Below are 22,701 nucleotides of genomic sequence, written 5' to 3' on the forward strand. Positions count from 1 at the left end.
GCGTACGTACGCTGACTGGCAAGCTGTGTGATCATGGAATCCCCATTTTTCTCGTTAAATTGCATACTCCACATTTGCATAGTAAGACATCGGAACAGATGTCTTTTTTTTATTACTCCCTTTCTTTTTTTCCTTTTTTTTTTTTTTAAGAGTTCTTAACATCCGTTTTCATGACTCCTTATCAGGTGCATTTTAAAGAAAAGATATCAGAGAGCTTGGTTTAGACTGCCCTTTAGACACCCAGTTCAGACTGGGCCTCAGGTAGCCATGGGAAGAATTTAGTTGGATGAGTTCTCCTTGGAAGACAACCTGCCCCTAGGTCTTTAGAGGAAGATCTCCTCAGCTAGCTCCAAGGAGATGGGCTTCTTGTCACTGTAACTCTGCTCTTGGCTGAAGGAGTCTGTTCTGCCTCCATTCTTGGCTCTTCACAGAGCTGTCTGCCTCTCATTCTTCAGGTAGCAGCATAAGTGTGCCCTCTAGAGAGGTTGTATTTGACCACCTCAGCTAAGGTCTTGTCTTCTACTTTGTGACTCTTGATGTCAGCAGACACATAACAGTTGTGATCATTTCTCGTGTGTATGTGTGCATGTGTGTGCATGTGCATATGGGTATGTAATGTTCTTAGTGTCTTACTAACATGTCTTCTGAGCCCTTCACCATTTCTATTCCAGTCAGCTCATTTTCTTTCTTTCTCCTTCTTTTTTTAAATTACTAACTCTAATGAAAGAAAAATTGAGGCTAAAGTATCAGGCATTTGGAATTTAAGATAAAAACCAGAATTTTTTTTCAAAACAGTTAAGTAGACATATATAAATACACATACACATATTTATCAATAATTAGAAAATCCTTATGCATAACACTAATTAACCTAAGAGGATTCTTTTTTATTTTTATTTTTTTTTACATTTTTAAAAAAAGATTTATTCAGGGCTGGAGAGATGGCTCAGAGGTTAAGAGCACTGTCTACTCTTCCAGAGGTCCTGAGTTCAATTCCCAGCAAGCGCATGGTGGCTCATGACCATCTATAGTGAGATCTGGTGCCCTCCTCTGGCCTGTAGTACACATGTGGGCAGAACATTGTGTATGTAATAAATAAAATGTTAAAAAAGATTTATTCACTTATTATTTATACAGTATTCTGTCTGCATGTGTGCCTACAGGCCAGAAGAGCTCTCATTATAGATGGTTATGAGCCACCATGTACTTGCTGGGAATTGAACTCAGGACCTTCCTTGGGAAGAATAGCCAGTGCTCTTAACCTCTGAGCCATCTCTCCAGCCCACCTAAGAGGATTCTAATAACATGTTTGATCACTCAGAACTGGGTTGATAGACTGAGGAGAACTAGTAAAAGTGATGTCAACAGATGACTATTGTACTGTCTAGTTTTGTGTCGAGTTGACACAGTGAGGAGGGAGCCTCAACTGAGAAAATGCCTTCATAAGATCTAGATATAAGCTATTTTCTTTCTTTCTTTTGTTTGTTTCTTTGTTTGAGATGGGTTTTTCTGTGTAGTGTTAGCTGTCCTGGACTTGTTTTACAGACCAGGCTGGCCTCATACTCAGAGATTAACCTGCTCTGCCTCCCAGAGTTCTGGGATTACAGCATGCACCACCATGCCTGGCTGGTGTTTTCTTAATTAGTGATTTATCAGTGAGGGCCTAGCTCATTATGGGTGGTGACATCCTTGGTCTGGTGGTCCTACATTCTCTAGAAGGCAGGCTGAGCAAGCCAAGAGAAACAAGCCAGTTAGCAGCACTCCTCCATGGTCTTTGCATCAGCTCCTGTCTCCAGGTTCCTGCTGGCTTGAGTTCCTGTCCTGACTTTCTTCAGTAATGAACAGTGATATGGAAGCATAAGCCAAATAATGCTTTCCTTCCCAAGTTGCTTTTGGTCCTAGTGTTTCATCACAGAATTCTAACCCTAAGACAACTATAAAAAAAATAAAAATTTAATTTTGATCAAAATAATTTATTGTATTTCTAAATGGAAACCTTAAGCCTAAGATAAAATATTGAGAAGTACAAATTTCTTTTAAAGGTGTACATAATATAACCCAATTACATTTATAGATAAGTTACTTATAGATTAAATACATGAGTTAATTTACAGTAGAATCAGAACCCGATAGTTTTTACGTAACCACCAAAATAAAAAGACACAAAATATTTAAGATTGGTCAAGAGATGTGGAGGATAGAATGCACGTAAAAGCTGGTATTTGGGGACTGTATTTGAAGGATTTCCCAGAATGTTTGGAAAGCACTGTATGAACTCTCTGTAGTTGTCATAACAAGTTACTGGCTTAGAGCAACAGAATTTTGTCTGCTATTCCTGCAAGTTAGAAATTCTACAAGAGTATCACTGGGCTGAATTCAGGATTGGGCAGAGTGCACGGCTTTCTCGAGACTTTAGGGGAGAATTCATTTCCAAAGAGGCTTTCAGCTTTCAGGAGCTGCCTGTATTCTTGCACCCCTTTCTTTCCCTTCAGCCTCAGGTCACTCTGAGCGCCCCCTCTGCCTGCTTCTTCAACTGCGTAAACAGTTGACTAGATCAGGCCTATGTGGATAAACCCTGGGCAGTCTTCACAGCTTGAGCTGGTCTGACTAGTGACCTAAATTAATCTACAATTGTTCACCGGGGACTAAGAGATGAGCACCATTGGGGAGCTGTTTTTCTTCCTGTCACAGATACAGACATCAATCTACAGATTTAAGAGCCTACCAACTTCAAGTAGAATCATATCCCACACACATGCGCGAGTGCAATAGCTCAAACACATTATAGTCAAAGTGCAGACTAGCAAATAGAAAGGAGTGGTTTTTGATAGAGCCAGATAAGGGGATATAGGTTACCTTAAAAAGAATTTTTTTATTTTTGTAATTTATTCACTTCATATCCTGATTGTAGCCCCTTCCTTTGTGTCCTTTGGTCCTAACCTCCCTCCCTCTACCTCCCATCCCCCTTCACTAGTCCATCCAAAAGGGGGCCCTCCTCCCCTACCATCTGACCCTAGTCTCAAATCTGGGTCCAGTGGGGCCTGGAGAGACTGATGCACCAACCAAGGACCATGCATGGAGAGGACCTAGACCCATGGCTCAGATGGTGCCATAGGCAGCTCAGTTTTCATGTGGGTTCCCTAGTATGGGGAGCAGGGGCTGTCTCTGACATGGCTTTTGTTACCCACTCTTTAATTGCTTGCCCCTGGTGGGGTGGGCTTGCCAGGCCACAGAAGAAGAGGAAGCAGGCAGTCCTGATAAAAAGAGTATTAACTCCATATTTGTTAATACGACCAGTAAAAATCAGAAAGCCTTAGAATAAGATTTTAAGTATGTAGAGGAAATACTATTATTAATTTGTAATTGAAAGCTGTCAACAATTACTAGAATAGTATTCCCGACTGTGTAAATAAGTGTTTTAATCCTAAAGCAGAAGTCTTGGCTGTCCTGGAACTAGCTCTGCAGGCCAGACTAGCCTCAAACTTACAAAGATCCATCTGCTTCTGACTTGTGACTGCTGGGATAAAAGGCATGTGCCACCACTGCACTGCTTATTTTCTTGTTTATACCTTCTTCTTCATATCTTCTTACATTCTTTATATTCTGTTTTGTTACTTTAAAAAACTGTTTTCATTCACAAAAAATAACTAGGCTAATACAAAAATTTCTTATATAGCCTCTACATAATTACATCTATGGCTAATGCTTTACATCCAGATGTATAGATTTAATATTAATAAACCAGTATTTATAAGTTGTTAACTAAAAGTCATATGTTGGTATAACGTTCTTTTGAAATGCATACACCTTACCCTTGTTCATTCAAATGCTGATTTCTACCCTTCCCCCTGGTTTCAATTCCAACATTACATTGTGATACTTATTCTAAGCATGCTGTCTCAACTTTGCATAAACAGGCCAAAATAAAGCAACTATGTTGAGCAATGGGAAGAGCCAGAGGATAAGAAAGAGGGGAGGAGTCAGAGGGCAGGAAATGAGTGGGAGGAGAAAGGGCGAGGAGAGATAGGAGAGCAGAGCTGGAGGACAGATCATGGAATGATGACGTGGAAAATGAAACAGACCTAAGATTTTACAAAAAGCCAGTATAATGGGCAAAATCTAAATGTTAGGAAACTATGAGGGCTTGGAGGTTTAGGAGGGAGTAACTATTGCCCAGCTTTGTGTTAACTAAATAAACCCAGTCTCTGTGTGGTGATTTGGTTATGCAGCTCTTTAGGACTAACAGCAGCTTTACTAAAAGATATATCAATAGTAAATATTAATCGACTTTATAACAGTCATACTTTATTCAGATGACATTTGTTGTGTCCCAAGCACATTTCCTTGTTCCTCATGTGTGCAGGAGTCAGCTCCTTTTCTATAGTCAATGCCTGCAATGTTGTTGGGATTCTTTTCTTTCTAGAACCTGGTTTGCTCCCAAATTGGCTCCTAACAGCTCATAAATGTGTGTGTGTGTGTGTGTGTGTGTGTATAAACACACAGATCTATCAGATGTTAGAATTTACCAATTATCTCCCAGAGTTTCACCCAGAGGATTAGGCCTCAGTGCCAGATGGCAGCTGGTTTCACTGTATACTGTTATTGCTCATCCTCTGTCCCCAGATGACATCTCCACTCTCCTGACAGTGCTCTTGTGTCTTCCAAACAAGCAGCGACAGAACCCAAGTAAGGCCATAAGTGTGTGCAGACTTGCATGCATGTGTGTATGTATTGTTGTTCTTTCTACTTATCCTAATAGAGCACATATTGATCTGTCTTATTCGTGGCTATAGCCTAGTGCCTACTTTGCAGAGAGGACACAGTATAGGTTTTTGTAACTGATGAGTGTCAGTTGCTACTATTATTAAAATGCAGAATTTCTTCATTTCATTGAGCTTAATTTATAGCAGCCCTACACACACACACACACACACACACACACACACACACACAGCACACTATGAAATAGGCTTTCCAAAATGGAAACTAAAAATATTTTCTCCAAAAAGGCTTTGAAGAATAGCATTCCTGTTACAGTGTTGTTTTAGCACAGGTTGTTATGGCTAGAGGCTCTTTACTGGGATGGGATGTCAAGAGAGGTTCTCTTAGGAGTGTGACACTTCTTGCAGGAGGAACTTGGTATCTCACCACTTCAGAGATGCATTACGAGTCAAAACTGCAGCACGGTTATTTGTGGGTGGTTTAAACAGAAAGCAGCTGGACCTTGGACCAGGTGCACGCAGTGAAAAATGACGGATACTTGTATAGAAGGTATGGCGATTGAAAAACCTAATAATAAAAATCGTGAACACGGAGCAGTCCTTGACTATGTTGGTTGTTCCTGAGAACTGGTGTGCGGTGTGTTGTAGTGACTCCATTCTTCTTGACCAAGAAGAGCGGGAGTCTGAAGCTAGTCATGATGGCTTTAAAGCCGCCCTCTCACTCTTAACCATTGCTCTATGCTCTCCTTTGTGTCAATAACACTAAGAACTAGGTCATTGGTTGAACTCAGTGACATCTTCAGGTTGAAGAAAATAAGATAGATAGTAAGCTATTGACGCAAAAATGCACCTGCTTGGAGTCGCCTTCAAAAAATTACAGGCCCCCACTTAAGATGGGACAGATGTGCTCTGTGACTCAGTTTCAGTTAGACATTTCTCATTGTTCACCAGGGTGGAGGACTAGAGCACACGCAGGCCCTGGAGGTGGACCCTTCTCTGGGAAGTCAGAGAGAGGACTGGGACACGGGAGAGGGAGCCATCTGGCTTTAGAGGACTCTCAAACTCTCCTTAGATGTAAAGGTCTAGAATATAAGAGAAAGACGACCTACATGGATGCTGGAGGTGCGGTTGGGACTACGGCACCAAGATTTCAACTAGTAACAAGAGTGATATGCACAGAGGCACGGGAGTAAACAGCTGTGTGCTCAACATACTCTTTGCACAGGCCAGCAAAGCTTCACCATGAACCCCACGTGTGAGGGTCTAGAGTCATGGTCCTCAACCTTCCTAAGGCTGTGACCCCTTTTCTCACATTGTGATGACACCCCCAACCATAAATTACTTTTGTTGCTACTTTATAACTCTAATTTTACTACTGTTAGGAATTGTAATGTCAATAGCTGTGTTTTCTGACGGGGTCTTAGGTGACCCTTGTGAAAGGGTCGGTGTTGACCCTGGGGGTTGCGACCCGCTGCTTGAGAACCACTGGTCCAGTATGTGGTGTTTTAGTGAATGTGCACGCGTGGACACATCTCGCTTCTCCTGAGCCGCAGTTTTCCTGTTGTGAAAAGGTATTGCTCTGTGGCTTAGATCATTCCAGGCCCTTGAAAACTGGAAGGCCTCGAGATGTTAGCTGTTCCCCCCACCCCCCAGACCCTTTAAATTAAAAATTTCCTTAAAATTATATGTATGTAGGGATTTCTGTTTCTTGTGCATAGTCTCTAAAATTGGAAGGGGAAGGTTTTAAATTTGGAATGCTAGAATATTCAGAATGAGAATTGAAACTGCACCCCCCTTCCCAAACTACAGTCATTGTTAAGGTTGCTTCTGGCTGGGAGTTTCCTGAAGCTTGGGCTTTGGCTTCCTGCCACCTGCTGAGAAGACAGGTTTCTGTGGGGGATGGAGCATAAACATTTTGCTCTGACTCTGTTTATATTTTGGAGAGGGCAGCCTAATTCTGGACCAGAGCTTGTCATAACTCCTGATAAAATATCTCCCTCCAATTTCCTGTCCTTACACAACTGATTTTGCCTTGGCTTCCCTCTCTGCTCTCCTCATGCCTGCTTTTCCTCCAAGCTCTAGACCTCCCATGTGTCCTTCCTGTCTTTGTCCTCTATTTTCCTTTTTTCTCTATTTCTCTCCTTCTCTGCTTACCTAAACTCATTTTTTTTTTTAAATGATTGAGATTCTTAAATTTATGACTAGGCAGTCCTAGTTAAGACAGAACACATGATTGCCATGGAGCTGGGAGAGCTGAGGATTAAATCACAATCTGGAAGCTTCTCAGAAGCATTACTGTGGAGAGACGGGTGCCAGCAGGAAGTGGCCAGCAATGGCAGGCTGGACAGGCTCTACAGAGTTACATTTTGTGGTCGTGGTCCTCTTGGTTGCCCTGCTCAGCGGCCAGGTCTTAAATTCAAGCAGATCAGTTTCAAGTCCTGGCCTTGTCACTAACTAACTGTTTTCTCATCTAAAAAAAAAAAAATGAGAAATACTGCAGACCTCCAGGGAATAGTGGAGGAAATAAAGAAAAACATGTTTATTTTGCACAGTGTCTGAAACAAGGTGCATGCTGTATGGTGCCAGACATTGTCAAGGTCATGATGAACCACGGTGTCCATCCCCTTTTCAGCTTCTTGTTCTGGCCCTCCTGCGGTCGCCGAAGCAGTCAGAAACCATACCTCCCTTGACTAGTTTTGTTCTACTCTGCAGGTCTTGAGATGAGAGCGGCAGAGGGTGGGAATGCTGCACGTCCCACCTCCGACCTAACTTGCTGTGAAGAAACCCAGACCTTAGCAAACAAAAGTGAAGCTGGGCGGCGGTGGTGCACACCTTTAATCTCAGCGGAGGCAGACAAATCTCTGAGTTCGAGGCCAGACCGGTCTCTAAAGTTCCAGGACAGCCTGGGCTACACAAAGAAAACTAAAATGAGTTAATAGAAAGAAATGTGTTTAATACAAAAATAATTCTCTTTCCAATATAAAGGGAACTCAAAAGGAAGAAATTGGAAAACTTTGTTCTGTGAGTATGCTTGTTCCTGGATCCTGTAACTTTTACTCTCTCTGGAGGAAGGTGGCGCTGGTGTCTCCTTCCCTCCTTCCACCTAGTTCCGCCTTCCTTTCAGCACAGAGCCTTGGATTTTCTCTGTCCACGGGAGCTCACTCCAAGGAGACACTTGAGTTTTGGGAGGTCAACACTGCTGCTTCTCTAGAGAGTGGGGAGGAGAACTTTTCTCCTTCCCTGCTCCAGCTCTCTTGTTTATTAAGCAAAAGTCCCAAGTAAGATTTATTGTCACCCCTGCTTTCTCATATCCAAGCAGCTTGTTAATATTTCAGATAAACACCGTTCCTGAACACAGCCCAGCGCGGTTCTATTCCTGTTCTGTGCCCGGTGATTCTGTTGCATTGCCTTGGTAACCAATTAAAATACTTTTATGTGTACGGCGATATCACTCCTAATTCTGCAAAAACCAGAACGCCCTACCCAGGAGACATGCCAGTCACCTGACGTTCTTCTTGCAGTCTGCTCCATTCTGGTTCAATTTTTTTTTTCTTTCTGAAAGCTAATTACCTTTGAATTCTCTGCAAGCACTTACAGGCCATTCCTAGCCAACCTGGACCTAAGTCAAGAAACACCTTTGTCAACCAGACACGGGCTGGTAAGGATTCCAGGAGCCAAATGGCTAGCTTTTTGCTAGCTTCGGGAGAAGCTAATAGCCTTCAGTGGAGCTCTTCAGCCTTCAGGCTGATGCATCTGACTGGTTTCTTACAGTGTGGCAAACATTAGCTATTCAGATAACTATTTAGTGAGTGTTGGTTGCAGTTGAGAGACTGTTATAGATATAGAGGAAGACAAGACATCTTCTTACCCATGGAGCTTGAGGTCAGTGGGAAGGAGTAGAGTGTAGGCTGACAGGTGCCATGGAAGCTTAGTTGGTAGCAACAAGAGAACCTGAGAATCTCAGGGGGCACATAAGACTGACCTGCGGTGAAAGACAGAGGGATTGTTTCCCAGGGGAAGAAGGTTACACAGATCCAAGAGTGAGTCTTAGCCAGCCACGTGGGGGTCAACTTCAGGATTAGGAAAAATGTTTCATTCTTGCCCTCTTATCACTGGCCCTTGGACCGACACCCTCTGCATGGGTGGTGTGTTTCAAGCTCTCTGGGATTATCTGCTTCATTTCTCCTTCTCCTGGCGAGTGTCCTCTTAGCAGCCTTCTTGGGGAAGGGTTTTACTGAATGCTCTAAGTTGTTTAGTTTCCTTCTCTCGACTGTGAATGGTAGCCAAAAACACATTTTCCCAGAGCCAGAAGCCTTGGGACCATGGGTCCAGGACTCAGTACCCAGCATAGATGCCTCAGTGTATTCTGAAATTAGTAGGCTCAGTGTCATCCATCAGTGCTTAGATGATTAGGGACCCAGACCACAAGTGTTAAAAAAAAAAAAGCAACTCAGTCACTTCATTTCACAGCTACTACAGGGCTGCCAAATTTGACCTGTAATCACGTTCTCCTATTAAAAACAGTAATTTCAACACCAGCTGAGCCTGGGACTACTATGTATGGTGTGGAGATTCCAGTGGCACTCATGCCAGTGGCTGCTTGTAGACTGAGAATGTTTGGGCTGGAAAGACGGTTCAGTGATTAAGAGCCCTGGCTGCTCTTCTAGAGGACCTGGGTTCAATTTCTAGAACCTACATGGTGGCTCACAACTGTTCCTTAACTCCAGTTCCAGGGGATCTGATTCCATCTCTTGGCCAGTGCAGGCACTATGCACACGCCGTACAGACATACACGCAGGCAAAGTATCTACACACAACAATAAATACATTTCTTAAAATAAAAAAAAAAACACTAAATGAGAAGTGTTTCATCCCAGGAATGACACTGGAGCGGTACACCCTACATGGACTGTGTTGGCAGAGTGGACCATCCTCACCTGTTATCTTAGCACACTGTGCTGCTTTTAGGATTTATGAACTCATCACCGTAGGGAGTGGATAAGGCTCTTTGAGGACAAGGGTCATGTCTCATTTGCTTTCGTCTCCACTGAAGCTAAAGAGAAAGGCTATGAGCCCAGCACCTACAAGAGCTTAATATCTGACAAGCCCTATGTTAGATAGCGTCTCCAATTTTTCTTGATTGTCCTCCAAGTGGAGCTGGGGCTGTTATTTTATTTAATGTGTGGGTGCATGGGTGAGTACCAGAGCACGTATGTGGAATCCAGAGGACAAATTCAGGTCTCATTCTCAGGAAGGCCATCTACCTACTGTAAGACAGGGTCTCGGGTTAAGAACACTGGCTGTTCTTCCAGAGGACCTGGGTTCAATTCCCAGCACCTACAAGGCAACTCAAAACAGTCTGTAACTCCAGTTCCAGAGGCTCCCAACATTTCACACAGACATATATGCAGGCAAAACACCTATGCACATGAAATAAAAGTTACTACATATGACATGTTTATACATATGTTCATAAAGACAGGGTCTCCCGTGGGCTGGAGATCACCAGTAGGTCAGTGAGCCTGGGGATTCTCCTGCCCCTGCTCCCCAGTGCACCACAGGCCCAGCATTTTGAGGTAGGTCCTGGGGATTGAACACTTATTCTTGTACTTGCGAGGCAAATGCTTTACTGAGTAAGCCATTCCCCCAGCCCCCAAGATGCCGCTTACCTCCATGATCACAGCACAGAAACAGCCATTTATTTAACCGGCAAGTAGAATAACATTTTAGCAGATACCTGTGGCTACCTGGATGAGTATACACACAGTTAACCTTTGCAGGAGCTAGACCACTGGCTGAATACTCTACAACTGCTGTCTCATTCTCCAAACCGTCTTGTGAGGTGTGCCCTGCTATTTCTATTTAATGCCAACAGTTCTCAGAGTCGCTAAGTGACTTACCCAGAAGCACACAGCCAGTACATACCAAACCTGGGCCTTTCGTCACAGTCACAACACTATCTAGTTTGCTTATCTTATGGGAAGTCTAATCAGAAGTAGCAGAACAATTGAAGTACATATTACTAAATCTGTTCTTTTTATTCAGAAACACACACACACACACACACACACACATCCCTACACAAGTACCAGATGCTGGGGGAGAGAAAGACTAAGACGTTACTGTGGGTCTAGACTTTAACGCAGGGAGGATGGAAGGATTCTGGAGGTGGACAGTGATTGTGGTTGAAAGATAAGTGTTCTTAGTGCTGCTGAGTGCTGCCTAACATGGCAGATTTAATACCGCGTGTGAGAAAGTTAGGACTTCGGCAGCAACAGAGCCCCCCAGCCATATTCCTATCCACACTGATAATGGAAGCCAGGTCAGTTCAGCTTGCACCTTAGAGGCAATTTACTCTGGGACCTATTCCTTCCTGTGACTAACTGCCAATTAACTCCGATGAAGTGCACCTACCAAGAACCACGGAACGTGTGTGGATTCGTGGTGCATGACAAAGGAGGTTAGCCTTGTGTGGACTGGCAGTTCCTGACCCAAGGGATTGTGAACCTGACCCACCATGTTTTTAAAAGAATGATGTTCATCCATCAAAAACGTATTTAAGGGGGTGACTCATGTCACGAGCATCTCAGGCACTATGTGCTTTGCCCCTAATAAGTGTGCAGCTCGTTCCTCAAATACTGTGTAATGGCTTCATTCACGAAGGGCTCATTTCTACACTATGAGTAGTTAGCCCGTGGTTCCACCAAGTCTACCAGAGACATGAACTCATTTACTTATTGACTCTTAATTTCTGATGAATATCTTGGAGATCCTACCACAGGTTAGGCTGTAGGCTAGGGACTCCCAGAGGTAAGTTTTGTGTTCTTTTGGTGTCTTGAAGAAAGACTGAGGAGTCGACAGAGTTCTGAGATGAATTCAGCGGGAGTTCCTGGTGTGGCTTGTCAGGGCAGGGCCTGTGCGTGGCAGGCACTTTGAGTACTCTGGCTTCTGAGCTGCTGCTCTGGAGTTGTCAGCCAGTGGTGCTGCTGGTAAGGGACCCATGTCTTGTGCTGTTCTCTCCCTTGCTTTGGGCGCCATGGCTGGCATTCCTATGCACTAGAGTTAGCTAGGAGACCTGACCATGTGAACAGTGCAGAATTGTTCTGTCACCTGCTGCTTCTCCATTTCCTAATGTGTTAACCACCACCTTGAAGCACACCTACGTCCTTTAGTTGTGTCAGATCCGTCTGATAGAGCTTAGAGGCCACATGGCGACATGTACTCAGCTTGGCATGGCTGTTGGAGTGACTTTATTACCTAGCAAGTGACATATACCTTCCAAGTGTTATATAGCCACCCTAATAAGAAGGCAGGATGCCCTGCCCCTTCTCCATCTGTTTCCTACCTCCCAGCTTTTGCTCTAATTCAGCACATCTCTGTCCTACCTTTCCTTGCAGCCCACATGCAAGCCAGAACGTGCCTTGACCCCAACTTCCCTCAAACTTTAAAACAGCTTACGTAGCGCAAAGTTTCTTTGTATTGACCAAGCTTCATTCTCCTCAAAACGACCTTCCTCACAACCTCACATTCTCATAGTATGTTTGAGTCTAAGTCTTCTTTGTCTTAGTCAATTTTATTGAATTATAACATGTATATATATGTATATATTCTATATATTCATCCATTTAAGTATGAAGGATGGTGATTTTGGTAGACTCATGTACAGTGACGTTAGGAATCTTCATTAGCCTCCAAATCATTGTAGTTCATAACTTCATATTATATGGAGCTCTATATAAACGGGATGAGGCAATGCTGCTCTTAGAATACCTCAGCATTCCTAAAATCGCTGTCATACAGTGAGTAGCTAATTCGGCCATGTTTCTTTTTTTCCCCCAATACATCGTAAGTACACAGACAGTATGTCATCTATGGATTCCGTCTTACAATCAATATCTGATTTATACACGGACACACCTGTTATACCCAGGTTTGTGTTCTTGTATGTTGATATCTGGGTTTCCAGCCAGTCAGAGTTAGAGATTTAGCCCTGGGAAGGTGGTATTCTTGTTTTGCTGCACAGGTTGTCACAGCTCCTGTGGCTGGAGACTGGTAGGCACTAAATATTGCAAAGGATGGACAGAGTGGGCTTCAGAGTTGCTTAAAAATATGAATGAGCACGCGGATTCTTATCAAAGTTTGTTCTCTTACTAAGGTCCCAACAAGAGACAGGAGAATGAGATGGGATACTGTTGAGATTTGGGAAATGAGTTTGCCCTCGTGCCACAAGCCTGCAATGCTGGCACCTTAGGAGGCTCAGGCAAGGGGACTGACGCCCAGAGCCCATCTAGACTGCAGAGTAAGCTCAAATAAGCAGGAAAATTTATCAAGACCATTTCCCCAAGTTAAAGCAAAACAAAACAAGAAAAAGCAAAAATAACACAGGAAGGGCTGGGGGGGGGGGGGGGAAGGAGCTCAGTAACAGAGCACTTGCTACCCTAGGTTCAAAACCCCAGAACTCCCAGGAGGAAGAGGGGTTTGTGAAATGGTTTTTATTACAATCTCCCGCTTGGAGAGTCCCAGTTCATTAGAGGCTAAAATCTTTTGAAATCACAACAAACTTTCTGCAAAGAAGCTTATAGCTTTGAGGTTTGACTCTGGAGCTCTGTGGGACACCCATTAAGGATTTAGAGTGCACACGTGTGAAAGGCTGGTCTCTGGAGTAAGCAAAATGAAAAGAATGCAAAAGATAGGAGAGGAAATGGCTTAATAACCTGTTTCATCTGGTTTGAGCAGATCCCTGGCTTGGGTCAGATGAGGCTGCTGTTCTTCATGGCTACACACACAAGTACTTTCTCTCCCAACCTCTTTATACTATGATGAGACACGGGTGTAGCAACCTTTCATAGGCAGAAAGGAAAACAACACAAAAATGTGCACATACAAATCCCCAGGTGGTGTTTCTCTTGGGGTGGATAATTGGTCTTGACTAGGGAGAACTTGATGCCCCGCCCACCTGCCTCAGAGCTGAGGTCTCCCACAGGGAATGAGCTAGACACCTTTAACCGAGTCAGGAAACAATCCGCTCACTAAAACAGGGAGGAGTCCCCTGCAAGAATCACCCAGATCATCAGGCAGAGGCCTTCCCGTCACTGCACACAGAGGACAAGGGAAATCAGAGGAGGCCGGGTGGAGATGAGGAGAGACTAAGAACGATGTGCAGATGAACTCTCTGTTTCACTTTAAAATCAAAGTACGATAAAACTGAGTATTTTCTTGCTGTTCATTTCCATGCTTTCAGTGCATATACATTGTGCTACAACCAGCATCAAGACTCAGGGTATGAGGCCACAGAATTCCTCACAGGGCCCTGCACAGCCACACCTGACCCCAGCCCACAAACCGTGGCAGCTACTGATGTTCTTTCTACCATTGTAACCCTGACCTTTTGAGAACGCGTTTTACTTTTGATATTCCCCCAAATACCCTTTACTTACTTTTTCAATATTTACCTATTACATCAATCTCTCAGCACCAGCAGTCTTTTCTATTCTTTTATTATATTTAAAATTTTTCTTTTTTATCTAAATACAGTTTTCCCCTCTCTCGGTTCATCTCCCGGTTCATCCCCACCTCCTTTCCCATTAGATCCTCTCACTGTCTGTCTCTCATTAGAAAAAAGAAAGCTTCTTGGAGATAACAACAAAACATAAATAATAATAATAATATAAAATGAAAACCATCTTATCGAAGCTGGACAAGCTAACAGAAGAATAAACGAGCCCCAAGAAAAGGCACAAAACTCAGAGTCACTTGTTCACATATTCAAGAGTCTCCTAACAGTACTAAACTGACATCTATAGTATATATGGAGAGGGCCTAGTGCAGACCCACAGACTCTGTGCATGCTTCAGTCTCTGTGAGTTCATATAGGCATCACTCAGTCATTTTAGAGGGCCTTATTTATTAGTTTCTTTGGCTGCTGCTTTAAATTATTTACTGTTGCTAATGTGTCTTAGCACCTGTTGGGTACCAGGCACATATGCTAAGCTCTCAGTATGCAGTATCACATTTTAACTTTAGAATGACTTTGTGCTGTATGCATGCCACTGTTACCTGCATTTTACAACACTGAAACTGAGGATTAGAGGCAATAAGTAACCTGCCCAAAGCTTCGAGGTTAACAAATGTTAAATCCTAGCACAAACGCAGCTCCATTGGACCCGAAATCCGTGAACACAGTTAGCAGTGAAAGGGAGAGTGCGTTATAACTGTGAACTGGTTCATCGGTGGCAGGTGCCAGCAATGACATTTGGGATCCTGTTTTTTTTTCCAAAGTTGTTTACAAATTAATGTGAGTGAAGCCGGAGACTCTCCCGTGTCTCCTGATTTCTCAACTGCAACCTCTACCTACCTGAATCCTTTTACCTATGGCTGTCCCAGGTGTCACCTGTCTGCTGTTTTCAGGGACCGGAATGATTTTAGTCTCTGCACATTTAGCAAAACCCGCCATCTGTGTTACAGCTTAGAACACATCTGAGACCCAAGAAAGGGGTACAGCCATCTTGTGGTTTCTGCCCGACCTCAGCTCCCTCAAGTGCTTTCTGACCTCGTTTTTGCTCCTCAGTCGCTTGCAACAGCAGCTGAATGGTTTTTTGTGACAAAGCCACCTGGTTTGTGTGTGGTGACAGCAGGTGTGTTCTCGCTGACATGGGGCGCGATTGTCACGGTGTTTAACAATGTAGGTAGAAAGTCCAGCCCTGAGAGACCCAGGTTGGTGACACTGGCGTGGGGGAAGAGAGAGGGAGACAGGGAAAAGAGAAAATGCAAAGGTAATGAAGAATCAGTGTTGCCTGGGAGGTGAGCCAGAAACTTGCTTTCTGTGTGCCGTTTTTGCAATTTTAATTAATTTTTTTGAACTATTCAGAGAACTGGAGTTTGAAAACTTTCTCTTATCTTCAACCCCTAGTTCCCTAAGTGGTCTGGAATGGAGTTTCAAGCCAGCACATGCTGTGATGTCACATACCTGAATTACGGGGCTGTAGATCATTTGAGGGAAACCACACAAGCCAGATAGCCAGGGTAGCAAGAGTCATATTTTGGGGTGGCACTTAATTCACAAGGGGGTGGGAGAGGGTGTGTGATTTTGCGTAGAAAGTGTTGAGTCACTTCAATAACAATCACAGCTAATATTTATTGAGCATCCAGCGTGAGCCAGTCGGTGCACTAGGAGTTAATGGGTGTGAATCACCTCATTTCTATCTCACCACACTCTGAGGTAGGCACTACTATTATCTTCAATTTGCTGATGGAGAATTGAAGGCCCTGAGGTTTAAGTGACTCAGTCAAAGTACACAACCCCTGTTGGAGCAGACTCGGGATTTGGAATTTTAATTTCTCAAAACCTTTATTACCTGCCCTAATTCAGAAATACTATTAAGCCGAACAAGGAGGAAAAGAGATAAGCTCTTTGGCAAGCCGTACTCCTTTGAAGGGCCTGTCCAGTTCCTTGGCCTTGGCTTCACTGTAAGGAAGACTAAGAACGAGAGGGATTTGTACCGTAAGGAGCCCACCGGAGCTTCTCATCTGGGTGGAATAATTGCATGCTGTAAACGCCTGTAGCCTCCTTCTCAAGTTTTCTTTTACACAATCAGCTTGGGAGGGATTTAGATGTGTAGGCACAATGGGCTAATTTTTCTCTCTCTTGGGCTGGCAGCATGAGGTGTGACTATTTGTTCCACCCTAGCATACTTGCTAGCACAACAGGCATCATGCCTCTTTGAGCCAACAGAAAAGATCTTGATGAGCTTGTTTGGTGGATGAGCCTGGGTGAGCTGAACAGACCTTGGGCTTAAAAAGCTTGTGGGTAGGAAGTTAAATGAACTCCTTCAGAGTGCCAGGCTATCAAGGAGGCCTATGAAAGAGGTGTTTTACAAAATGGTACCCTATGACAACAGATTATTTTCCCTGCTCAGGGGAGTACTTAGACTTCGTATTACTCTGGTCTGGGTTCACCACAGACTCATGTTTAATAACAATGCCTGTTCCGCTTTCCTGCAAGAGCTGTAACTCCTGCATTTTGCAGAATGCCTCACCTACGGCAGGGCACAATAAACAGTCAATAGTGATGTTTACTGTGATAACCATCTTCCAATGCCTTTCATCTGAGCCTCAGAGTGCTTTGCAAACACTAATTAGTTAGGTGTCAAGGTGGTTCTCTGCTTTTACAATACATTTTCCCATTTTACAGAATCTTAAATTGAGACCCAGCCAACTTAAGTGGCTTGCCCAAAGTCACGCTGAGTTTAAATTAATGATAATGATGGTGCTTTGCATGTCCCTGGCAGATGTTTTCCATGGTGATACAGCATGCTGCAGGGATGATTTCACAGCGCCTTAGAGAAGGGATGGGGGTAGCAAATATTACTAGCTGTTGGCTTGGTTGGATAAACTGAGGCAGAGAGGACAAATAACTCCGGGGGATTTGACTGATGGTGCAAGCCCATCTCAGAGTGCAGTGCCCATGTCTTAACTGGAAGGCCTGATGGTTTCATACTTTCATGCAGGAAGGAGAGTTATACTTTTACAAGCAGAAACAAGTTGTAGAATGACACTGTATTAACATCCGGGAATGAGTTTGTTCATATTCCCATCAAGAGGCAAAAGGCATGAGATCAACACTTCAAAGAAAGATATGAATGAGTTGGGGGTGCTGGGGGTGGGCTGCCAGCTCTTCTCTTTGAAAAACACGTTTATGGATTTGGGTTTTCTCTGAAAGCATGAGCCCTCAAGGACTCACATGTGCATTTCAGCTTGATGACAGGCCGGGACGGCTTGGTGAGTGGGCACAAGCACATCTCTATCTCCCTTGTCCCATGTTCCAAGTCCCCAAGAAGAGATCCAAGGACACCCACTATCTTAACATCTTCCATATTATCTGCTCTCAATCCCCCTTGTGGGTCCTGAATGGTTCAACTCACTGATAACTGTGGACACACTCTTCTTAGCATCATGGGGGAAAGATGAAAACCTCAACATAAGTCTGCAAAGCTTACAAGGGACCTGCCTTCTTCCAGGTATCAGTTCTTTAGTGAATGACGATCCTCGCCTGACAGGCAAGTCAGACTTTTGTAGGGAAAGGGAGTGAAGAGGTTTCTAGGTGTTAGGAGTTCAAGGCAGATTTGCCAACCCAGGGGCAGATAGCTTTCTCTATTAACAAGGCATGTTTGGATAAAGTTTGTTTTCACCCTACTCTACCTTTGCAAGCCTGTGGATTCTGATTGATTGAGGAGACTTCCAGAGGAGTGAGAGAGCACCCATCCCCTTTCTGGAATGTGTTCACACACATAAATACAACAGCAATAAAAAAAAAAAAGCCTTCGGTGAAGAAACCACACCAAGTTCCTGCTCTCGTTTTTGAATATTTACACATACAACCTTACCACATGGATGGCTTAATGGCGCCATTGAAGAACTTTGGAAATGGCTGTGAACACACACTGCAAGCCCCTTTCATGTGGGGAGGGAGTTTCAGTGCCAAACATTCGCACCCACTGCTATTCTTCAGGGCATGTCTTGGGACCTGCTGCCAGCACTAAAGCTTGCTGTAGGCAGGACTTCAAAGAATGCATCTTTGATTGCCTAAGTATGCCAACAATCTAAGCCATAGCTTTGTGTCCATTTTGGTTCAAAGAGTCGAGGCATGACAACGCAAATAATCCCGATGGACTCAAGACTGTGTCTGCTTCCAGAGATGTGCTCTTACAGAGCAGATAACCTCAGGATGTGCTATCAGGGCTAGGCAGAGGCACATGGGAGGTTTTACTCAGTAATCTGTATGGTCTGACTGGGTCTGTAGTGCAGCCTTTGACAGACATGTATTTTGTGTGTTCTCTTGCTTTGTAGACACACATCAGCAGTGTTCCTATACACATCTGTTCTATAATATATCCTAGCTTTTGCCATCAGTTAGTCCACTCACATAGGCATTTCCCTCCTATGAGATTTTGGGTGTCAATAATTTCGACAAATTTACTTCAAACAGATTATGAATGAGCATCATCATAACAGCACTTCATGACATGGAGTGGGAAGACAGAGTTAGATAAATTTCAAGCAACACCTGACATTTGAAAACTCAGAAATCTCAAAAGCAATCTATAATTGAATTAATTTTCTTTATTCCTTCCCCTCCCTGATCCCCTGCAGGGCATTTCCCATACACTGGTCTGTCCCCTTAGCAGCAGACATGAAAGACCCAAAATACGATCACCTACAAGTATTTTCCTCATTCAACTCTCGCTGGACAAGAACTAAAGAGAATCTACCAAGCATTAGAAGTTCTGAAACGAATTGTCAGACAGAGTAGGTAGGCTCAGAGTTCCCATCGTTTCTCTGTAAAGCGATCACGGCTCACCCAACTAATGTCTGGCGAATCAGCGCCAGCATTCTGGCGGAAGTCTGTTTCCCAGCTCTCAGCATACACATAGCCAGCCTCCAAGTGCACACGATATTAGCAAGCAAGTTTCTCTTACCCCATCCATGTGGATCCGGACGCTGGGCACCAGCCGGAAAGGGCTGGCCTGTAGACTTCGAGGGCTGCTCCTGGCTTTCCTGTTGTCCTGCAAGGTCAGGATCCCAGGCCTGCGAAAGGAGCCCCCTCTCCACGAGCTCTGTCCAGAGCGCACACCGTCCAGCAGACGCACCAGCAACAGGTTGGCTGGCAGCGCCTCGATGCTGCAGAGCACCAGGGTCCTGCATTCCGGGCACCTCAGCTCCTTGTGGGCCTTGAAAATCCTCTGGAGACATGGTTTGCAGAAGGTGTGCTGGCAGGGGAGGACCTTGGCTGTGACATCGAGCTTTTCAAAGCACACAGGACACTCCAGGAGATCAAGTAACGTCAAATCATCCATTTTATTTTAAAACCCCGGTCCCGACCTGGAGAAGCAGGAGCCACATTGTAGGGGCAGTCGAGCCGAGGGGGTAGAGCCAGTCTTTGGGGAGCATCAAGAAATCCCTGCCTGTTTGAAGGAAGGAGGAAAAAAAACGTGACTGCCCTCAGAGGTGTGTCCCACCTACATGGAGGCAGTGTCTTGAGAGGCAGCTGCAAGTACTTTGTTCCCGGAGCTTCAAATGACTCATTCTGATTCAGTGCAGCAGGTTAGAAGACTCAGCTTGTGCCTGCTGCAGGGATCAGAGGGAATCCTGCACAGTGACTGACTGCTCGTTGCCTCTGAGCGGAGGGTGCTAGCCAGGAGAGAAGACCGGACAGCTGAGGCTGGGAGCTACCTCTCTACCGGAAGGGCTGGGGTGGTCCTTTCTCCTGCCAGGGGCACAGTCTGTCTTAACTCAGACTAAGGTTCCTCCCCCCGAACCCCACAGGTTTTCTATCTGCTGCACAAGTAAATGAGCGTCGGGAAGTGTTTACCGACTCCGATGCAGATGTACACTTCTTTCCCCCACTCTAGAGATCCCTCCACTATTTTGTTCTAACAATAAACAAGAAAAATTCCTACTGCCCAATACTATTTTGCCTAAACTCTGTTCCCTGTCTGTCCCTCTCCCTTCTCCCCAGTTCTTCCCTCCCTGCCTTTCTCCACTCCGGGTTAGTTTAGCGTCAGAGACATTCTTCCTCCTACCAGGTGAGTTCCTGGGACCTGTTTAGCTGCTTTGACAATTGTCCTGGGTTTCAGCTTGAAGCAGAAAGGAATTCAGGCTCCTGTCACTGCCTACAGATACCGAGGAGAAGCTGCCTGAGTGAATAGAAGGGGTATGTTTGAGTGTGTGTGTGTGTGTGTGTGTGTGTGTGTGTGTGTGTGGTCTGAAAACAATCCTGGCTTTAGAAACAGTTTCATTTTGGATGCCTGAAACCAAGCCTCCAGTTTTGAGAGGTCTCCCCCATACAAGTCAGCCATGCCCAGGCTCCATGATCATGATGAGGAGGCTTAGCAGGAGGGCCTGTGGCCCCCAGCAGTTAGCAGAGGTGACCAGATTGCACCTTGGGGAGGCAGGATGGAGTGGGTGGGGGTGGGTGGGGGTGGGTGGGAGTGGGTGGGGGTGGGTGGGGGTTGTCTTCTTTAGAGCTGTCAGCAGGCTGGAGAGGTGCGTGGGGCCACTAACCTTGTGCCTTTAACTGCAGTTGCAATTCTGGGCTGGGCTGGGCTGGGCTGGGGCGTGCTCTGTCTAACTGGCCAGCCTCCTTTCCTCTCAAGGGCTGGGCAGCCCAGCTGCCAAGCTTTGAAAACTTCCACAAAGTCCTTCCAGTTTCAAGTGATCACCTTACCCAGCCCTGTTAACACTGTCACTGCCGGCGGCTGCCTGCCTGCCGCACTGCAGCTGGCCTATCCGTGCTATCACAGCACTTAGGGCCAAGCAGTGAAGATTCTGTGGATCTACTTTCCCCATTTTTTTTTCTCCCTCATTCAAGCAGCTTAAACTTGCTTAGTTAGAAACATGACAAGGCGCTCATACTTATTTTTAAACTTTTATAAGGATTTCCCGAGAAGGTCAAACATATTAATGATAGCTGTGGTACAAAGATAAGCCGGTCTCTCATAAAATCCTGGTCTTAAAAGTGATAATCACCCCTTGAATTTTGAGATGAGAAAGACTTCAGTAATCTTTGGTTCGGTTTCTTCCAATTAAAAGAAGAGTTGGGTGTACATGCACTTACCTTGTAAATCGAAGTTCAGGAAGGTCTTTTCAAAAGGTAAAAGTAATGGTCCTACATCACCCATCTGTTATTTCCAGTAGTCATTCCACACCCCTAACTGATGCTAAATTTCCATTTTTGATTTATCAATAATGTTTCATGTGAAGTTACAGGGCAGTCCAACTGAGTGAGTTGGTGATGCCATTATGTAACAGCAGGGTGGCCCCTGTCTGTGTCAGCTACTGTTCTCAATACTTTATCTGCATTCTCCCGCTTAACCCTCTTACCACAGAGAACACCAGCAAAGTTTACCTTCATCACCCAGAGGAGGACACGAAGATAGACGGGAAAGCAGGTCACCCACCAAGTAGCATCAGATGAGAGGCAGATGGTATGTGCTCTTAACTACTGTGCCACAGAGTGAGAGGGTTTGAGGGCACCCAGCCTCATCCAGCATGGCAAGAAGTCAAGAGATAATGACCCGGATTGACCAATCAGCATGCCTGGCAGATGAGGCAGCTGTACCCAGAAAGATCAAGAGATTCTCTCAAGTTGCTGAGTGAGTGAGTGAGGTAAACCTCCATCTAGAAACTGGATCTTCTCCTCCACCTCCTCCTCCTCCTTTCTTTCTTTGTTTCTTTCCTTCTTCTTCCTTCTCTCCTACTTCTTCAACTTCTTCTTCCTCCTCTTTTGCTTTCTCCTGTTCCTCCTCCTTTTTTTTGTATCTTCTGGCTGGGTATGTGGTCTAATCTGTAATCCTAGTACTGGGAAAGGAGAGGCAGGAGGACCATGACTTTAAGACTATTGTGAGACTTTGTTCTCTACCCCAAATACAAATCACTTTTCCTTTTCTCTTTTCCTTTCTCTCTTTTTTCTCTCTATCTTCTTTCTGTGTGTCTATCTCGTTAATCTTCTTATGTTTAAACATAGGGTAACAATTCTTTTGGCGGGGGGAACAGGGGATTGAACCTAGAGCTTGGTACTTGCTAGGAAGGACTTTATCACTGATGCCCTGCCTGGTAATAGATAATAATTCTTTATCACATGGAAGTTCCTTAGCCATGGCTCATTAGAAAAATCTTAAGAAGGAATCAAGAAGCCTGTGGTGGTTTGTCTTTCAGTTTTCTTCCATGTCAGTTCCAAATAAATAAATAAATAATAAAGAAAGAAAGAAAAAGAAAAAAATCAAACAGGCACGGAGCTCAGCATGAAGGAGATATCTGAAGGGAGCAGACGTAGTTGTCTCTTCTGCTCTGGGGCCTTAATCTCCACACACATTCATTTCAGAGAACGCTAGTGACTTTTTTCAGATTTCCCTTCAGAGCTTCAACAGCAACCCGTCCCTCCCAACTTCGCCTTGTCTGCCATGACGGCAGTTTGAACATCTCT

General features: G+C 44.6%; 1 protein-coding gene across 4 annotated transcripts in view; it reads right to left on the minus strand.

The window, feature by feature from the left end:
- The window catches only part of Sh3rf2 (SH3 domain containing ring finger 2), a 116,607-nt gene extending 94,871 nt beyond the window's left edge, over positions 1-21,736 (minus strand). Inside the window, exons 1-2 of one of the 4 annotated variants that reach the window (XM_021650742.2) lie at positions 21,625-21,736; positions 19,196-19,681 (exon numbers count right to left, since the gene is read on the minus strand). In XM_021650742.2, coding sequence (XP_021506417.1) covers positions 19,196-19,573 — 378 coding nt within the window. In that variant the 5' untranslated portion in view covers positions 19,574-19,681; positions 21,625-21,736. Of the gene's footprint in view, positions 1-19,195; positions 20,262-20,299; positions 20,484-20,780; positions 20,854-21,624 lie in introns of those variants that run through there. The other 3 variants (XM_060377337.1, XM_060377336.1, XM_060377338.1) reach the window with 3 other exon arrangements.
- Between the last annotated feature and the right edge of the window lie 965 nt (positions 21,737-22,701).

The sequence above is a fragment of the Meriones unguiculatus genome, chromosome 2, assembly GCF_030254825.1.
Source record: "Meriones unguiculatus strain TT.TT164.6M chromosome 2, Bangor_MerUng_6.1, whole genome shotgun sequence".
Taxonomy (NCBI): Eukaryota; Metazoa; Chordata; class Mammalia; order Rodentia; family Muridae; genus Meriones; species Meriones unguiculatus.